Source organism: Bos javanicus, chromosome 7 (genome assembly GCF_032452875.1).
Source record: "Bos javanicus breed banteng chromosome 7, ARS-OSU_banteng_1.0, whole genome shotgun sequence".
Taxonomy (NCBI): Eukaryota; Metazoa; Chordata; class Mammalia; order Artiodactyla; family Bovidae; genus Bos; species Bos javanicus.
In genome coordinates this window covers 52725395-52746215 of record NC_083874.1, presented here as the reverse complement: position 1 = coordinate 52746215, position 20821 = coordinate 52725395, and the positions used below count along the sequence as shown (strand labels likewise).

The following is a 20821-nucleotide window of genomic DNA, read 5'->3' as shown; positions in this document are numbered from 1 at the left end:
GGGCAGGTGCGCTCCCAGGACAGGTGCTGCATCTTTGTCAGCAGTTCACACTCTTAACACCACCAACCCAATCAACCTTGGCCTCACCGCTCTGGAGCTCTAGTCTGTTAACCTCCCTGGTTAAAAAGGGCCTCTGTTTTTTAAAGTATAAAGTGAGGATAATAGTACTACCCACCTCAAAGATCTGGGATGATTAAATGAGGTAATGTGTATAAAGAATGAAGCAGGGTACTTAAATGGTAAATGCTCCATAAATAGTACCCATGACTGTGTATCTACAATAGGCATCTGTAACATAGCAATCTTACAGTAGGTTCTATCCTTGGGGCCAAGGAGTTGGATGTGAATATTGGGTGAACAAAGAACTGGAAATGTTTTGGTCACACTATGAGTGAAAGACTAAGATTATGGGAAGTCTTTGTTATAATTGTTGCAAAATCCTAGTCAGTCTCCTTAGGAATGAAGCAGTGGAAAGAACAGGCATTAGAAGTTGGCTTTAAAGACACTACGTTTTAGGATTTATCAGAACTAGCTGAAAAGCAGGAAAAGGCAAGATAATCTCCACTGCAGCAAGACTGTAAAAAAAAAAATTTTTTTTAATTGCTAACAAGCAGAATGGCTTAATAAGAGACCTCATCTCACCAGACTATCCTGGTGGCTAGTACTACACTATGTGAAAATGACAAAGCCACAAAAACAAGGCTGAAAAACAAAAACCAAAACCAAACAGTTGCTTTTAGCGGGGAGTGGGATTAGAGTTGAATTTTCGATTTGTTGATTATTTTTGCAAAATCAGGGTATCTTCTGAAGCCCTGTAAGATCAAGGCGGGGAAATGTATGATGGGCTGATAGTTTCAGGCACAGTGAGAGATGATGTGCTGCAGGGGGGCGGGGGGGTACTGAGGTGTGCAGTTGTTTTCAAGCCCTTTTTTTTTAAGCTATGCAACATTTTTGTAAACAAAATCTTATTGAGATCCCATCTATAAAGCAGATAGAATACTGCTTTTATTGAATAAATTCATTTATAGGTTCAGTTTCTTCTTATTCCACTTAGGTGTAAATGAGAGCACAAATGTGTATTGGTTGCATACACATTTCAACAGACATTTTATTTGATTTTTTAATGGTTAAAGATATTTTTAGAAGATAAAATTCCAAATAAAAACACAGAATCCTAGTATTTGTTGGAAGATGGTTCAGGAACATCGAGAGGATTGTGAAGATAAGGGCTAGGCAACTGCCAGGAGCTTTTCCATCAGGACCACGTCTTCCAGAGATGCATGCCTAAGTCATTTGTGTCCATGCAGAGAGGGGAGGAACAGTGAGCAGACGACACCCCAATGTCTTCTGTTTAATGACCAAACTAACACAGAGGGGCATGGAGAGGAGATGAGCCTATAAAGGCCTCATCTGTGCAAAGTTCCCCAGGTCCTACATGAAAGGAGTAAACAGTCAGGCATGTGGGGTGGGAGTGGATTGGCTGGAAGCATCTACCTGGGGACATTCAGGGATGCTAACTGGTGGGATTCAGGAAAGAAAATAAAGTATGTGATCTTGTTGGGTGGGGGCTCAGCAGGAAGGTGAAGAAGGCAGAGAGTAACTAGACACCATGGCCCAGGAAAGATGAGGAGGAAGGCAAGGAGATGGCTCTCACTACAGTGGGAGAGAAGAGACTTGTAGGTTTTGGGACAGGCAAAGGTAAAGCCAGGGAGAGTGATCCACAAAGACTGGGAACCTTGTTAGGGGGAGGTGCAGAGCGGCAGGTAAAGATCTGGTGAAGGGCGGGGAAAGTAGCAAAGAATTTAAGGCAAGTGCAGAAAGAAGTAAGGCGAAGGATAAGGAGTTCAAAGGATGCTTTGAAGACTTAAATCCACACAAAGATAGTGTATGGCAAATCTTGTCACATAATACAAATGGCCCGAGAAAAAAGGAGGCCAGAATTTCAGCCCACAGAACTCAGGAAAGGAAATGAGAATCAGAGTTTATTGGATTTATAGAGTGTTTTGATGTGACTGAGTGTTGAAAAATCGTTTGCCAAGGGGAGGGAGACTTTGGTGGCTTGGCAGTAAGGAACACGCAATGATCCCTTTTATAGTAATCTGTGAGGATCAAATGAACATGGATATAAATATAAGGGCCTACAGAAACACATGATGGTATTACCAGAGAAGCAAGGGTAAGTCATACTCTCATCTGGGCAGCAGGAGTCTAGGCAGAAAAGAGCAATCTGATTTATCAGGGATGGTCTAATGACAGCCTTGACAAAGTGAAGGAATGAGGAAAGGTAGAATTTATGAAAGCTATGTGGTCCTCAAAAGGAAATGAATGCCCAGGTTTGAACAACAGGTTTGGGCTTTTAATGTCCTGCCCTTGGATCCAGTGCTGTACCTAGCTGGGGAGCTGTAAAGAGCTGTCTTCTGATGACTGGCTCTTTAACTACATTATCTTGTTTAGAACTAAAGTGGCCTTGTGAGAAAAGATTCTGGAACACAGATTAGGAAACCAAACTTTGAATAGGGCAAGCGAATGACCTAAGACCACACAGCTGGCAAGTGGGGAGCAAGTGGACTCATGAGCACTTCTCCCCTGGCAGTGGTTTTCCAGGTCCCGCTTCACAAGAGCCCGGAGATGCTTTCCCGCCCATCCTTCTTGGCTCCTCAGGTGGTAAGAGCCTCTCTCTGCTTGGAGGGTATTTGGCTTGAAGAAGATCTTTAGTGCTCATCTGGTGAAAACTATAGGGCTTCCCTGGTGGCTCAGAGGTTAAAGCGTCTGCCTGTAATGTGGGAGACCTGGATTCGATCCCTGGGTCAGGAAGGTCCCCTGGAGAAGGAAATGGCAACCCACTCCAGTATTCTTGCCTGGAGAATCCCATGGACGGAGGAGCTTGGTGGGCTGCAGCCCATGGGGTCGCAAAGAGTCAGACACAACTGAGCTACTTCACTCACTTAGTGCTCCTCTGGTGAAAACTAAGTTAGAAGCAGGTCATCATAGCTTGAAAAGTATAGTAAACTTCTTATACCTCTATGCAAATAAGGCAGAGAAGATGCTGGTGTATCATGGTTTCTTGCACAGGAAAGCACTTTGTCTTATGTGCTGCCTTCTCCCTCACCAGAACCTCCTTGTGCCCAGGGGCTCCCTTGCACAAATTATGGGTACACCATAGCCAACACAAGATCATACACATCATAGCCAACTAAGAGAAATGAGTATTTATCAAATGATGGCCTGAAACATCTGTATTCAAGAAGCCAGAGCATTTCCATTATACATCAGTCCCAGCAATCTACCGTACAGCATAGTGCCCATAGTTAGCAACACTACTGTGTACTTTAAAATCTGCTAAGAGGGTAGATCTTATGTTAAGTGTTATCATCCAAAAAAAAAAAAAAAAGATAATAAAGAGGCAGGAAGAAACTTCTGGAGGTGATGGATATGTTCATGGCACAGATTGTGGTGGTAACAGTTTCATAGATGTAAACCATTCTCCAAACTCATCAAGTTGTATACATTTAATATGTACTGCTTTTTGTATGTCAATCATATCTCGATAAAGTTGTTTATAAGAAATACAAATTTAAAATCCGGATCAAAAATACATATAATATATAGAAACCATATTTCTCAGAAGGTGGACTTTATCACTTCTAACACACAGGTGATTATCTAAATTTCATCTGTGAGTCTTTCCAAGGGGAATAAAATACGCAGATGGAGGTGAAGCCAAAGCCACTTGGTATGTGAGGACACAGGAAAGTGTCTTGGCTTCCCTTCGGGTATCTGATGTCACCAAAGTGGCGCTCTAGAAGGCCAGCCTGGGTAAACTCATGACCTCTGCTTTGCCCTTGTGTTCCTAAAAGTTTTATGGGAAGTTCACTAATAAACTAAGAGTGTAAATGCTTCATCATCAAATTAAAAAATAATGAACTGCTACTGAAGCTGACTTGCACTACATATTTTCTGCACAACACAAATACACCCAGCAATAAATAAAAGGCAGTAAAAGTATCCATGACTTGCTAATAAAACTTGATATGTTTTTAATGACAATTTTTAGTATACTGTTTTTGGATGGATCTGGCACTATTTGAAAATAAGCACCCAACAAGGACACAATTGAGATTGGCACCAAAGTAAAAACACAATAATTTGTCCTAGGTACAGTGTGTATACTCAGAGAATTTAAATGTCTCCCCCTAAAAGATCAAATTGCACTTTAAAATGGTCAACATACTTCAACCAGTGAGCAACTTGTATAAAAATGCCACCATAAAACACATTAGTCTTTTTTTTTTTTCCTTAAACTACAGCCTAATGAATTTAGTTCATCACACGCTTACATAAATCCTACAGTGGAGGGGGGGAAAGAGTCTTTGAAATTTCAAACATTTTCTTCTCCCTTTCTTTCTCTTTTAAAGAAAACCTCTCAAGAAGGTATCCAACCACTTCTTGGAGACATAATCATATGTAAAAAAAAAAAAAAAAACTCGAATAAAAGAGAAATTTTTTAAAAAAATTTTAGTCACTCTTTAAATTTATTCTTCAATTTAGACCAATCCTCTTTTATAGGGGGCTCCCAGCAATTAGTTGGCAATCTTATCCTGTGAGTTTGAAGGATTAAAGCAGAAGCAAAGAACAAAAGGAATGGATTTGCTACACTCTTCCGCAGGTCTCCTCTCTTAACAAATCAGACTTCATTTCCTCCAGGGCCCTCCCTACCCACCTAATCTTTTCTTTCTTCCTCCCATGGTCCTTTAGGAAAAGGAGTCTTAAAGGTAACATCATGGAATGCCATCTTAACTAAAATCCTTCAGAATATGCAAAGGTTGAAAATGAATTTGGAAACTAGAGTGTGCTTTTTTGAGTCCTCATTTTGGGATTCTGACAAAGTACAATTTTTTGATTACTGGATCTTAAACTGTAGCAGCAGGTAAAAAGCCACCCAACTTAGGTTTCCCAGAAATTTGAACACACTCCCTTCCTTCTTGCAGGCTATTTAGGACAGTGTTCACAGAAGGTCACGACATTAAAGACAGCATAGCCTGGGAACAGCAGACGTGACATCTGTCGAACTTACTCTTCCATCTGTCACGGACATGGGCCACAAAAAAACCTCTAGAGCTCTCAGGGACTTTCAGGGGCCTGCTAATCCATTCCTTTTCCTTTACCCTTAAGCCATTCCAGAGAAGGATTGACCCTATTTTTTAAGACCTCCAAGGAAGAGTCTATGATCACTCTTAGACAGCCAAATATTCAGAAATTATTTTCCCTATGGCTTTTCCCCATGGAGCTGCCAACACATTCCTTCCCATAGTGCTGCCATAAAAAGAAGAAAATATGGTAGCCATGGGCTTTGAGAAGACCTACATGAAGACAAAATAACTCTTAATTTTACTGAACAGTCAGTGCCATGAAAATACCCTAATGAAAAATTAACTCATAATTTTAAGTGTAGGTATACATGCTCTGGGCTTCCCTGGTGGCTCAGAAGTAAAGAATCTCCTGGAGAAGGAATAGCAACCCACTCCGGTATTCTTGCCTGAAGAATCCCATGCACAGAGGAGCCCGGGGGCTACAGTTCGTAGGGTCATGAAAGAGTCAGACATGACTGAACGACTAAACAACAACAATGCATGCTTTTCAGGTTTCTTCCATGAAAAGTAGAGGTTTGAGATGAGTACTTACCCATTATCCTTATTCGGAAGCTCTGTGGAACTGCAGCAAGAACCAAGCCTGACCATTGTAAATTCCACAGATGAGGATTAGAAAAACAAGTTAAGTTTTAATACCTAAATCTAGAGAACTGCTAAATCACAGAAGCATTTAAGGACAAAAATAATTGGGAGACCTACATACAGATTAAAATGCATCTCACAAATATAGCCACAGGGAAAACAAATACAACTATCCCAAAAAGGGCTTTTCTCATACACATGACCACGGTTACAGGGACCCAGGGTTAGACACTCACTGAGCCAAACCCACACCCCCAAAAAAGAGACAGCTACTTTTGCTTCTGTAGCCCACCAGTAATCACTTTTTAAAAGAACTACACACACAGTACCAAATGATGCTAGTAATAAAAGGATTGGTGAAAATATTCATCTATCCAGTGGCTCACTTAGTAATTTATTGGCAATCCTAGTTAAAAAGTAAACTGGAAAAAAAAAAAAACCCATGAGTATAAAACCCCTCAATGTCAATCGATAATCAGAGAAAAAAACCAACATACTAAAATGACCAGAATGACATCTAAACCCAGTGACTGCCACATACAGCCTAAGAAATGTTCTGTCAAAATAAAATGTGGAATCAGGAAGCAGATGGCAAAATTCTTTCTAAAATCTCACTTAAGGGGACATTTTAGGTATTTCGGACTCTTGTGCAAATGAAAAGAAGAATGTTTCATCAAGTGTAACTCTAGGCGAGTTATGATAATAGGTTGCTCCAATCCTCTTTCCTTGGCTCAGGAAGTAACTGGCTTAAATGGAGGAAGCAGCTCTCAGTAGGGGATGTGAATGCAAACCCTAACTAGCAAGGTGAAAAATCAGTGCAGCGCGGGATGAATTTCAGAAGAGAGGCTGGGTTTGAGTCAGAAGGCAGCACTCCCTTAGTTCTATAGTTTAGTTGATAATACTTTATGGCAAGAAATCAACTTCCCTATATCTGAGTTTTTTGTTTTGTTTTTTTAGGTTTTTGACCCACTGGTGAACCTTCCAGATAACTAATGAACAACAATGAATACGGACCTCTCAGCAGTTCCGCACTAATCTTTGTGTAAGATTTAGGGAAACCGCTTTTCTCCGTTTTGTTGTCTATAAACCTGCAATCACATAAGGATGGGAAAAAGTCTGTGAAATATTTCATTTCTCACATAACTGGTCAAAACGAATCACTTGTAGAGCAGAATAAACACATACAACGCAGGGTTGGGAGATGTCTGTTTCACAAAACTACATCCCAGTTTCTGACCTGGATGAAATCCTGCATAAACATAAGATGATTCTCATTATTTAACATATTCTATATTCAGGTTTAATAGGTTTGCCTTTAAGTTTACATCTTACAAATCTGCCAACTGAATTAAAACTCTCAAAATCAGAATGCAATGATTTTTGGTAAATAAAACATACTTTTAAGCAAAAAGAGGCATCAAAACAAAACTGAAGTAATGTATCTATACTACAAGTGACAAAATCTGAGACTAACTGGAGAGCTGAGGGGACCAAAATGCCACGAAGCAGATGGGGTGATTTCAAATTTCTAGACAGAGAAACTGTCCTCAGGAGGACAGCTCTCCACTCAGGTTGTCCAAAGAGCAGGTTTTCTATAGGTTATAAAGCTGTACTTAAGAAAGGAACTGGGTTATCAAAGAACCCCTTTTTAGAATACAAAATCAGTTTCTGTAACTCCTTTCCTCCTGAAAGTCTTTTATTCTCGACCTGAACTTACCCTTCCCTTAAAGAATTTCGGTGTCTTTCTTTGAGATGTCCTGCATTTCAGCAGCAGAACATACAGAGAGTCAATACTTGGAAGTTCCCTGTCAAACAGCACTTTTTGTGGGTGCTCTAAATGGGGACAACCACACAGTATAGAAAAGTTACACCTCCAGTACTTACCTTTAGTACTGGTGGTGCACCAAATGCTCTCACTTATCTCACCTTATCATCCTTAGAGACTGTAACTGCTATTTAGGCTTAATAATGTGCAAAGCAAGAATTTTTTTAAACACACAAACCATCTACAGAAACATATTTGCATTTTGCTACACCTCTCACCATCCCTCAAATTATCTTCAGAAAGCCTGAAAAGGTGAAAATCTAACTAGTTAAAAAACATCAGCCTAACTTGAAAATTATTAAGCTACATCTTATATTCATACATGGTTTTCCTGTATTCATAATTAAGGTTTCACAAAAAAACAGATTCAGGTAGGCAGTAGGACCCATATTACTTTTTCATAAATTATTCTCTCGTATTTTACATAAACGTACAGTTCTGTGTCTATCCTTGGCATGTTTTAAGTTAAAATTTTATTATCAGTGTTTACTAGTATTAGGAACAGGTGATTTTTCAGTATGGACTATCCAACCCCTCAATAAGGTCAGACATCCGTAAGAGGTGGTAGAGTTGGACTCAAAGCTGAGGCCAGCACTCCATTTGTTGGGTGTATTTTTCCTGATTCTTACCTAGAACCCTGACACCTCAGGCAACCGCTTACTATCATTTGGCCCTGAAATTCCCTTTCAGGAGTTCTTTCTACCTTTAAATATAGTGTAAGAATATAATGAAGGCCAAAAGAAATTTCATTTGGGTTACTAATAACCCACAGCGGGACACAGCTCAAGTCAGATAACTTTGTTTGCATCATTCCAATTGGCAACAGTAAGTCAGAGACAAGAGGGACCTCTGAAGTCATAGATGAGCCCCAGCTGTCCCTCAGCCCAAGGTCAGAGCCAATTTATTCCATAACCTTGTGCAAATAACAGTGGTTCCTCAGTATTCTCTCTCAAATAATTTAAACACTTCTCCTTTATCTGAAAGGGTTATTCTTAATAATGAACCCACCAAAGGGAGAGAGAAAAATAAAAAGTAATACTGCAGAACAAACATTTCCACCCTAACAGTGAGGACCCCAGGTAACTTATATATCTGCAAAGACTTGAATTTTTAGAACATTTAAGAGAGAAATCGCCATCCTAATTAATTTTAAAGCATACCAACCTTAGGTTTACATATAACAAAGTCTTAAGGACTTTGCAGAAATATGCAGAAATAAGAATTCCAAATATTTCAGCCCTCAAATACACCAAGTCAAATAAGGCATAAGACCTAAAGAGTAAACACAAAGCAAAACTACAATGTTTTAGTTAATGTGATCTAGGGCCCATCTATTTTGTCCTGTAAGATAATTTAAATAGCTCTCTCTGTTGCAATGTCCAAATTTATTCAGACTGTTAGAACATGATAGGCTATAAACGCCTCCAAAGTCTATGGTTGGTACAATCTAATTCAAAATATTAAAAAAATCTTCAGAGACTTTCAAGACTGTATCCATTGTAAAATATAACTTGTAAACAAGAACATGATGTTATATTACTTACTGTAATCAATAAATGAATTAGAATAAGTAGTCTTTGAAACACTGTTCCAGGAGGCACTCAGTTTTCCTGTTTGGCTTTCAAATAATGCACACTTCTATGCATTACCTACTGATACCCCTGAACATTCACTTCCTAAGCTGATCCTGGATGTTCACATGCAGCAAATAAATGAACATTTGCAGCTATCATACCATGCTAGTGCTGGTTTGTGTAGTTATTTAACCATCTTGCTACATTTTTTCTTTATATATTAAGTGGAGGGGGAAAAAACCAAACAGCTGATATTATAAAAACTACTGGTCTCTAAATTTAACACAACTGAGACAAGAAGAGAAAATCAGGAGGAAGGAGAAAGCTTTAGCTTCACCTGGGCACTTGCTCACAGGACTTAAACCAGCTGATTGTGTTCAACTGAGAAAAAGGGCAAATGCAGAGAACATGCAGAAAACATTAGAAATAAATTATCTAAGATTATGTCTAAAAATGAAGCAGAATTGGAATTTCAGAATGACTTGCAATCTCTACAACTCCTCCCTTATTTTAGCCCATCGTCTTTTGAAGAACTAATACATTTTTAGAAATATACTGAATATGATATGAAAGTAACATCCTGTGCTAAAAAAGAAAAAAACTGGTCCAAGAGCAGTTTTTGTGTTTATTGAATGATTGTGTATGTATCTATATGAATGAAGATTAGAAAAAACTGCCTTGGCAATTAATAAATGCAAACCAAGAAATTAAATAGTAATCCACAGCAAAAGTTGCTACACAAGAGACGTTTATTAATGTTCTGTTGTATTTACAGCTTTAACATAGCAAACCAGGGTGAATTACCACTTGGCAGAAAGCACGTCACTCTACATTTATAACACATTGGTCTCTGCTAACACATTGTAAAAGCAAGTAGTACAGTATGTTAGGGATCATCTCAAAAGTTCCACGCTAATTCTTTCTTTGCTCCTAGTACCTAATCCCCTCTCTACTCCTAGCCCCTGGCCTAATCATCAGGAGACAAAAGAAAAAGAAAAAAGGGGGCAGGGATTCCAATCATATAGAAAGTGTCGAGAATTGCAATTTATTAGTCATTATGCTGCATTTGTCCTTGTCCTTTCTATTTTACACAATGACAACACCTTTACAATCCCTTAGGTACACAACACAGAATAAGGTACTGCAAAATTAGAATACAGACTATAAGAAATTAATACTTATTTTTTACCAATTAAGAACATATTCTTGACCACACTTTAAATGTATTTTGCACTATGATTTTGCTTCCAGGTGTTCACAGTACAATTAAATAAATTTCTAGATTAATTTTAACAGCAAAATGGATTATGTGCAGAAATGCAGTCATAACAAAAGTTTTTACTTTTGAGAAAACCCCCTTTTTAAATGGCCAGCATTATACATATCTTACACTAAAATATTTAATTCCAAATTCATTTTGAGATGGAGGATGAATAAAAGCAAGATTGCCCCCTACTGACTACAGGGACAAGGCTCATGCTATTTAAAATGACTACAAACAATAGATAAGGCATTATTAATACATCACAGACTTGACTGCGAGAGCTTTTTCAAACATTAACCACTAATGATTCAATGATTACAGAATTTTGCATTAACTATTAAAATTTTACACCTAGGAACAAATAGAGAGAAATGATCTTTGTCAACAGTACTTTATTTTTTTAAAGCAGGTGATGATTCCTCTGTGTTCCGCATCTTGATTCACTTCCTGCAGGTGTTCTCTTGCTTCTTGGGAGAGAATTCATAAATGCAGGAAGGCCTTCGCCAGAAAACATCTGCCAGAGAAGGATATTGAATATTGGAACTCTGGTTAGGTTGTTATTTTGGCTAAAAGAAGGATGTAGTCACAAAAGACGGCAGGATGTTTGGAGACATGAGTACATTTTAACATAGCTTTAAGATTACTATACACTGACATCATAATATTCAAAAAACATTACATTTTTGGTTCTTAAAGTTATCAAGGTCTCCAGAACTAGGAAAGACTTCAATGCTTTCTCTAAATCCCATGAGGTCAGGGATCTCTCTCTCTCTCTAAACCTAACACACGAACAGAATTCAAGGAGCACTTCATCCCACACTTAACACCAATGGCAATGACTGAAACTTGGGGACAAAGAGACAGCAGAATCCAAATGCGTAGGTAATTTTCCAAACACACTTGAAGCTGTTTACCCTGCCAGATCTCACATGAAAGATTTCCAATAAGGATGCCAGTGATGTCATGCTATCCTTGGAGCACCGCAAAGTTAGAAAACAGCTGTAAACTCATAGGAACCACAGGTACTTCTTCCCAATAATTAGGGGAAAAAAAGTTACTGTATTTTGGGAGAGGTATCTCTGGTAGACAAAAAAAGTGTGTGCAGCCCCTATTCTATAAAGCAATTTATATGACTGACATAAATACTCTCAAAACAATGTCCATCTATTTATTATAAATGCAATTTGCATATAACACTTTGATGAATTTTTGTATTGGCATATAAACTGGTTTGGTTCTCATGGAAAAAATACAAATAACTCTCTGTATTAGTGTCAAAAAAAATACTCTAAAGAGATACATTATTGATGTATGGCAAAACCAATACAATATTGTAAAGTAAAAAAATAATAATAATAAAATTAAAAAAAAAAAAGAGATACATTAACACTTAACAAAAACTTATTGAGAAACTATGTCGGGGTACCCTACACCAAGTGAAAGTTGGATGGGCTCATACCTAGGCCCTTCCATCTTTCAAAATTACTGCAAAAGCCACAAGCAGCCCTTTTATAGACCGATTAGACTACTGCATACATCTTTAAAAAGTTGACAAGATGCAGAGAAGCTACAACTCTGGAAGAAATCAACATATTCTTTTTGAACATTAATATTTTCCCAAACTCCAAATTCACTTGGTGTTTTGATCTGAAGCAAACCAATGATAGTGATATAAGAGCAACTCTTCTTTAGGGAGATTTCAGAATGTGCAAGGACAAAGACACAAGAATATAAGGATTCCTGAAGCCAAGTAGAACCAAAAATAAAATCTGTCTGGTAGGCATATGACAAATAGAGATTTCTGCAATGAGGCTAGTTAGACTCATTACAAGCCTAAGTAAATTCACTTTTATCAGTTACCATTAATAAATAAAAATTGATATAATAATTACTATTAGGTCAAAACACTAGAGTTTTGCAAGAATATGAGATACAGTCCAGATAACTACCAGGCCACTTAGTTCACGCTATGTGCATGGAGATAAGTTAGTTTTAGCAGATCCCTCAAAGTCAGAGCCACCCAAAAGACACTAAAAAATCCATCAAGAGGTCCTACCGACTGTATAGCAAAAGGAACACTATTCAACATTCTGTAATATCCTATATGGGAAAATAATCTGAAAAATAATAGATATATGTGTATGTATAACTGAAAACAACACAACATTGTGTATCAACTATTCTCCAGTATTAAAAAAAAATCCATTAAAAGGTCCTAGATAGGTCTACTGATGGGTGATCTCATTCATAAACAAACTCCAAATGAAAAAGATTGCTATAGAGGCATTCACTGCTCTCTACAACTCAGGCCTGTTGAGATCAATTTGATTCACAGGTTGCTAAAAAAACAATGATGGAATGTAAACTGGAAAAGAGACAGGTTTTAGGGACTTTGAATATCACCACTAAGCTTTAGATTGGATCACTTAAGAAACAAGGGAATCCAACAGCCTACACAATTTCTTCTTGGACCCTGTGTGATTTTTTTTTAAAGCAAAAATTCCACTGGCAATATTTTCTACTGTCTTGCTACTTTACACAGCCCAAATAAGTCAAACTAACCTGAGGTGAATTGGAAATAAAGATGTATTAAGGAGGAGGGGGAATATTATAGAAAAAAAGAAAATGAAAACATATATCATCATATGCAAAAAAGGTAAGATATCTGATGCCTAGAATGTATAACTCACCAGATCACAGCAATCGCTATCTAATTATGAAGGGCCCCATCTCATTAATGCTATCAGGGCTTATACACTTTCTTCCCCTCCTATTTCAGAAGTAGTGAAGGTAACATATTTAAGATCCATTATACTTTGTATATATAAGTACTTTTGGAGTAGTGTTAGATATCAGGCTAACTGTGTTACCACCTTATAGTTACTATGTATAGCTAACTCCTCAATTATCTGGCGGCATCAGAGGAAGTGAAACTTGATGAAAATTTACTTTCCAGTTAACTGGTAAATAAGATAAAGTATGGACACTTTATATTTTTGACCATTTCAGATAAAGATGTTTCTAAAAGGGATATGTTTCTTTTCATACAACATAGAAGGAACATATTGTTTTTCCTGCTTCCTCATAGTCACACACCTCTTGATGCCACTGTGCCTCGCTCTAGCAGTGTCTTTTGGCTTTTCTTGCTGTGAGGCAGGAAACCAGATTTCCTGTATATGCTTAAATGAGCTCCAGAAGGGAACCCAAGAGCCACCCTATGACAGTAGTATATGAGCTTTAGTGTTCAGCTCTTATAATACCTACTATGGCTGGTAAGAAAGAAGATCTTTTGAGGGTATTTCCAGGTTTGTGTGTGTGTATCCCATATTTTGGGCAGCCTTGTGTGTGTGTGTGTGTGTGTGTGTGTGTGTGTACACTGTATTTTGGGCCGTCTAAATAGAAAAGTCACTATTCTTATACATTTTTCTAGTACAATGCCAGACCTTAGCATGGGAATTGAATTATTTTTATCTACAGCAAAGTTATTTTAGCAATTTCCTATCTGTGGCTTTCTGGCAAAAGTAAGCCCACAGCTAGCTTTTAACTAGTGATACCTCCAGTAAAGAAAGTAAGAGGTCTCAGTGAAAGAAAATCTTCATATCTTACACAATGGTTTTCTACCACATCTTCAAACTAAACTAAATTTCCTCTGAACTAAGAGAAAGAAAACATTCTATTTTTGGTTCTGGATGAACAGTTCCTACCTGTGTCAATGAATAAAGGAAATTCAGTCCCATGGGATATTATAGCTTTGTGGATTCCTTCTGGGGATACTGAAAATTAGTAAGGAAGTCATTAAAATTCTAAATGCTGCTCTAAGTCTCTAAACCCCTAATTTAGAGCTCTGAGTCCTCTAGGCATGTCAGGGATGATTTCAAATCAACTAGGATATCAAAGTCAGACAGGAAAGCAACGAAACCCCATTATGCCCTCGACTGAAACACCTCTAAGTCTCCGACAACTCCTAAAGCACTGTAATGGTTCTGACTCCCAAACACACAGAGCACCAGGTCTATAATACCCCTTCACAGCTCCAACGCCATTACTGCTTAACTAAGGGCTGCCTGCTTCAAATCATAACTCTAAAGGCGCGTTGTTTTACATTTAGAATATACCCATAAAACATTTCAGAAATTTTAGGAAGTCAAAACAATAACAACAAATTTTACAACAGGAAAACTGAGAAGTTCAGGCTTTCTCTCAACTTCCATTGTCACATCAACCAGTCCTGTATTAGACGCAAGATAAAGAAGGTATGCATCCCCTAAGGAAGCCAGAAGTTGCCTTCAACCAGATGAATGAAGTGACCAGACAGAGGTGTGGCCTCAGTCATTTAGAAATTCAAAGCCACCAATACACCAGACCTACAGAATCTGTGAAGGAAGGAAGGCAGAGAGGGAGGGAGGGATCTGTCCTCTCAGGGTATTGTGGGCACCAGTGGATGAGGGGAACTGTGGAGGTGGGTTCAGAAGCTCATCATCAGGAGAACTGTGACTACACCAAAGACTTAACTTTGAACCTATGGTAGGTAAGAGTTAAAGCTAAGGATCAGAAGTAACTATAAATTATAATCAGACACACAGAAGGAGAAAGAAGATGACAATGGTAACTACATAAACTACTAAAACCACACAAAACATCTGACAAGCCTCTTAAAGTTAGGATGTAACAGAAACATCACAGGGGTTAGGGCCCAGGTGAGCGTGTCAATGTCCATCTGCACCCAGCCTGTGTAACCCAATTCAAATTCAGGACACACCACCTCTCAGGACATTTTAAACATGTAATAAAACATTCCTTTTCTTGGGGAAAAAAAACCCAAAACAGTCATAAATGTAAGTGGTAATCTTAAAGACTAAACTGTCTTGCAAATAAAAGTACACACTCTTTTGAAGAAACTGACTTTAACCAAAAGAACATAGGTTCTTTACATGCTTTAACTTTATAAAAATGCCTTATGAATATAAATATGATAGATATTTTCTTTTCTAGAAGCATATAGTCTGAGACAACCATGAAATCTTCAAAACTGAGAATGCCACTCTGCATCCTAAGACCACAACAAATCTTCAAAATTGAAAACTCCACTCTTAGCATATGATTACTTACAAAAACTATGAAATAACCCAACAGCAAATACAGGCTCACATGGAATCAGCCTTGTGTTGAGCCAATATGTGACTGGGTTTAAAGGGCTGCTCTGTGAGTTCCACTGCAAATGAGCTTAGTGCTCAAGATATTTGAGAATGCTCTCAGCTTGACTTTTCAGCCTTAATCCTCAACACTCCTTTATGTTACAAACTGCTTCTTTTGAGCCAGCTGCATACTTCCCTACCTCTCTTCCTCTTCAACACTGCCTCAGGTGACTCTAAAAGGCTTCCCCACCCAACGTTTTGGCTCTCTAGCCTGGCTCTACCTGTCCTCAACAGTCTTAAGGAACAAAGAATCAGTTCCAAGGAGGCCCATCAGACCTTGTTACTAGAGACCTCTCTCTGGTGTACTCTTTCTCAAGATTCCCTGTCTCCTCCTTTTTGCAGCTGGTGATGCAAGATGGAGCCAGCCTCTGGGGAAACCCATGGGGGAACCAAACAGCCTTGGCAAGGCTTAGTCCTCCTGTTCTAGGCAGGGAAAAGGCCCTTTTCTCCCCTTCCTTTCTTTCCTTGGGTTTGACCCTCCCACCAGAATGGTAACATCAGGATGTGAACCTGAAGAAAATGCCCAGGAAAGTCCCTCATTGATTTTAGGAGATGGAAGCCTTGGTAGGCTTGTCAGTAGCCAAAAGGAGTTCCTCAAGTACTGTGGACTCTCCCAGCTCTGGATTTAGGGGCCCCACCAAACAGAGCTTAGTGATTAGGCCTGAAAAGTTCCTTCTCACTACTTACCTCTGGAACTAGTACAACCCAAACAGTGGCTTCAGGATTCATGATTCAAAGATTAAGGACCCTGAGTCCTAGTCAAGTCTCTTCTGCATTGTCCAAACATGAGATAATGTTGTCTCCTCTGGTAGTTTTTATAACTTGCCTTTTAAGATAGTTTTTTCATAGAAACACTCCTTACTAAACTAGAAACTAAAAGGCAAAGACTATGGCTTCCTTAATGTCTCTATATCCCCTACCACAGGTTGTAATATTCTACTCTAAATGTGAACAGTAATCTACCCATGCATCACATGATTACACTGGGACTGGAATAAAGTTTTTTTCTTTAATACCTTTAATAAATAAAGAGAACTCTGGTCCTGGGGAGATTTGAGAAATTTTCTGGCATCTTCCGAACTTTTGCATAATTGATAAATCCTCTGAGAAACAGGAGAAAGCCTAATTTAAAAAAGAAAAGTCAAGAATGAGTTTATAATTCGCATATTAAGCCCAGTCCCCAGAAATATCCCTCCTGATACCAAATACTTCATTTTTCTGTTATCAGAAAAGCTATCAAAACATAATTTCCTCTAAAAATTTCAAAGGATTTGATTTTACACCAAGTTTTCTATTTCTCAATGAGAACATACAATCTCAAGAGCCAAAAAAAAGTCTCTTTTGCGCATTCAGAATCTAATTTGTGTAAAAGAAAACGAAAAATAAGATGGGGCCAAACATTTACATCATTTACTTTTGGAAGCCTCACTGAGAAGTATCATCAAAACCTACTCTCCCTACCGACCCCAGGATCTTAGTTCCTCAACCAGGGACCAAGCCTAAGCAGTGAAAGTGCAGAGTTCTAACCAATGGACAGCCAGGGGTGCCAAAACCTTCTGAGCTCCCAAAAAGTATTCCAAGATAATTAACACGAAAAACAGAGAGGTTATAAACAGTGTTTTTCTCAAATAAAAAAATGTCATCCTTTCTTGTTACGGCTTCTTTTTTTTTCTGTCAACAGTACACAATGCTGTCCACTAGATGTCAGGCTGTCCTTACCTTTACAAGAATTCTGTCTCAACTCTAAATTCTATTTCTCTATTCTTAATTTAGGAGTCAGCAGGGAAGATGATGAGCTCCCTCCAGTGGTAGCTCACACACTGCTGGCCCTCCTCCTCCAGAGATGGCCCCTGGTCTTAAGACACATTTTTTTCAAATGGCTTTATAGAGCTATAATTTACATATCACAAAGCTTACCCATTTAATGTGTACAATTCACTGGCTTTTAGTAGTTAAAACTATAATCCAATTTCAGAATTCTTTATCGTCCCTAAAACTATCTGTACCCATTAGGTAGCCACTCCCCATTTCCTACCCTCCTCCCATCTCACCGGCTCTGAGCAATAACTTTCTTTTGGATATATTTTAAAATATACTCAAGCAGTGGAAGATGCTTTGCACTCAGTCAGAAATGATTTCTGGCAGCAACCAAGAGTCATCAGAACTGAGCACAGTGAAAACTACCCTGTTTGGCATCAACCTAACTCCAGTCAAAGGATGGGTGCCATGTGGGAATATAGGTCAGTTTTGCTAGATATTTCAATTTTAAAAAGGTAAAAAAATTCAGATATTTTATGTGAAAGTTCTTGGTTTTTATATGATGTGTGTGTTAAGTGTGTGTGTTAAATCACTCCAGTCATGCCTAACTCTGCAACCCTATGCACTGCAGCCCATCAGGCTCCTCTGTGCATGGGATTTTCTAGGCAAGAATACTAGAGTGGGTTGCCATGCCCTCCTCCAGGAGATTTTCCTGACCCAGGGATCGAACCCACATCTCATGTCTTCTGCATTGACAGGCAGGTTTTTTTTACCACTTGTGCCACCAGGGAAGCCCATTTATAATGACAACTAAAAAAATAACTTCTGAAAGTAACTATGGAACATACAAGTCACAACTACAGGCTAGATGTAGCTTATGAGCTGCCAGCTCATAGACCTGGTCTTTGCAGGAAACCATCCCCCCTTAAAAAAAAAAACCAAAAACAGTAACAACAACAACAAAAGATTCTCTCTGCAAGGAGTTCCAAAAATGACTCAAACACTGGATCCAAATGTATGAAGTACATCTGAAGTCTCACCATTTTCTGCTTACCACTAAGCAGTAAGACAGCAAGAATGATCAATTACAAAGTACTATAAATTCATCTCCCATGAAACTTTAATATAGGAAGGAAATCAGCCTATTAGATTTTTTAAAATTATCTATGTTGTCAACAATCAACCTAAAATTATGCTTAATGGCTCTTCTTTGGCTTATTCAGGATTTGCTTGGACTTTAGGCTTGGGAGAAGATGAGGAGTCAGACTTTCTCTTAAAGATACAGTCTGGAGAATAAGCAAGTCAAGGAACTACTTCTCTAAAGTGACTCCCCTGTAGGTTGTTTTTTTAAATTATTAAGTTTCTCAGTAATCAAGAGAAGAAGTAAAAATCACTATGTCTCTTTCCTTGGAATGCTGTGACTAAGAATAGAATAAAATGATGCTACTGGGGAGGTAGGGGATGGCATCATGAATGACTTGTATTCTCTAAGTAAAATTTAGAGTCATCAGTGCATGACTCTGTTACCCAAGGCAAAGCAGGTAGGCCCTGAATATATGAAGCAGCTTTTGGTCATGGGCTCTACACTGTGCTAGCCAGACCCATTAGCAACCCTGGGAACCAAAGATCCAAACTGAGGAGATAACAAAAAGACCTGAGACAGAAGAAATGTTAGGATAGGAGAAAATGACGCCACAGAAGCAGTGAGAGACAATTATACCACCCTTAACAGCCACAAGATGCCCCTTCTATTTTCTTGTAGAATGATAGCAATGATGATGGTCTGCTATTTTATCATACAAATTTTCTCTACAAAGAATGAGGAAGCCAACAGTATTCACCACACTGCTCATTTCTTTAAGATGTCTTGGGAAAAAGTTACACTAATAAGTACAATCTTAAGACCAACTACCTGAAATGGCCGGTATGTTTAAAAAAAAAAAAAAAATCTTATTCTCATCAAGAGCAAACTAAAGAATTCTGGACAGCCAATGGTGGTTCTTCCAGAAGTTATGCAAGACAATATATTTTCTGTTTTCTACTGATATATTCAACTGAAGATAGGCCACATACACTCATGAGTAGTTCAGTAGGTAACAGTATACCTATAAGCAGTTTGGGGTTGAGCTTGTGAACCCTTTGAGGCAATAACTCACAAGGTGGGAAAAAAATCTAAGGACTATAAAAAGTCATCTTATTGGTACAACCCTCTGGCTACATGGAAAATGTGAGAAGTGTGTATGGATGGGTTAGGAAAAATTTACCACCACTAAGAGACATACTATGAATATGTATGTTACTCTGATGGTGATAACAGCCTAACCTTTGACATATTTTTAAAATTATACTTATTATCACTAATATATTACTGTATAGTAGTGAGATGAAGGTTTACTAAAAGTAATTTTACTTCTAAAATTTAACATAATCTTTTCTCTCCTTTGTCTTTTTTAAAAGCACTTACCTAGAACCAGGAACACCCACCAGAGCCAGTACTGACCATCAAAATATCCAGGGAAGTAAGTGGAAAACTGAAAAATAAAGCAAAATACTTTAGAGAACCTCTGCAGATATTTATTTCACATTTTAGCTTAAGAGTTTACAAAACACAAGATTTTACCTTGTACACAAATGCTGTTGCTCATTTAGTCCTACAAAAACTTCTAAAAATTTAGTCAAAGTATTTTATATAGTACAGATTTGAAATGATTACAATATTTGCTAATAAACTTCCTTTCGTGGAAAAGCAATCTTGAAATATGGTAGCTTTCAGCTTTACATACACCTTGTTTTGAAAGTGCTCAAACCTGTTTGTTTTTTTAAAAATATTTTTCCTCTTTTAGAAATATGTCTTTTTTTAAAAGAAATTTTATTTATTTTTGGCCTTGTGGGGTCTTCGCTGCTGTGCAGGCTTTCCTCTAGTTGTGAGAGCTGGGGCTGCTCTCCAGTTTCAGCGCACGGGCTTCTCACTGTTGCGGCTTCTCTTGTTGCAAAGCACAGGTTCGAGAGCACGCAGGCTTCAGTAGTTGGTGGCCTGTGGGCTCAGTAGTTGAGTCTCCCTGGCTCTAGAGCACACGCTTATTAGCTGTGGCACATGGGCTTAGTTGCTCTGTGGCATGTGGGATCTTCCTGGATCAGGGATCAAACCTGTGTCTTCTGCATTGGCACACAGATTCTTTACCACTGAGCCACCAGGAAAGCCCCAGAAATATGTCTTGATGATACTTTCATTTTGCTTACACAGTGCCAAACTCAACTATATTTGGCCTCCTTTCTAATGATCCCTGATTTTGTTCCTGCCCTTTCAGCCATGCCTTGACCTTGGAAGCTTTACCATGTACATGATGATAATCCCATTCCTTTGCCAGGGACTATATAGGACATGATACTATTGTGGCCAGTGGGAACTAAGAGCTGCGAGGAAAGCTTCTTAGCTCTTAAAAAGAAAGGGAGAGGAAATAGTTTCCTTTCTT

The 20821-nt window shown here is 38.4% G+C and overlaps 1 protein-coding gene and 1 long non-coding RNA gene across 3 annotated transcripts in view; one reads left to right on the top strand and one right to left on the bottom strand.

Annotated features, from left to right (window-relative positions):
- Positions 1-1413: 1413 nt before the first annotated feature.
- LOC133251409 (uncharacterized) lies at positions 1414-7106 on the top strand. The gene is made up of 2 exons (XR_009737600.1): positions 1414-2664; positions 6690-7106. It is a non-coding gene; the product is annotated as an uncharacterized LOC133251409 (long non-coding RNA).
- A 2756-nt stretch (positions 7107-9862) lies between these two features.
- NDFIP1 (Nedd4 family interacting protein 1) overlaps positions 9863-20821 on the bottom strand; it is a 51153-nt gene continuing 40194 nt past the window's right edge. For both annotated transcript variants that reach the window (XM_061423814.1, XM_061423815.1), the window contains exons 6-8: positions 19813-19879; positions 16607-16712; positions 9863-10909 (exon numbers count right to left, since the gene is read on the bottom strand). In XM_061423814.1, the coding sequence (XP_061279798.1) occupies positions 16609-16712; positions 19813-19879 (171 nt within the window). In that variant the 3' untranslated portion in view covers positions 9863-10909; positions 16607-16608. The remainder of the gene's footprint in view (positions 10910-16606; positions 16713-19812; positions 19880-20821) is intronic.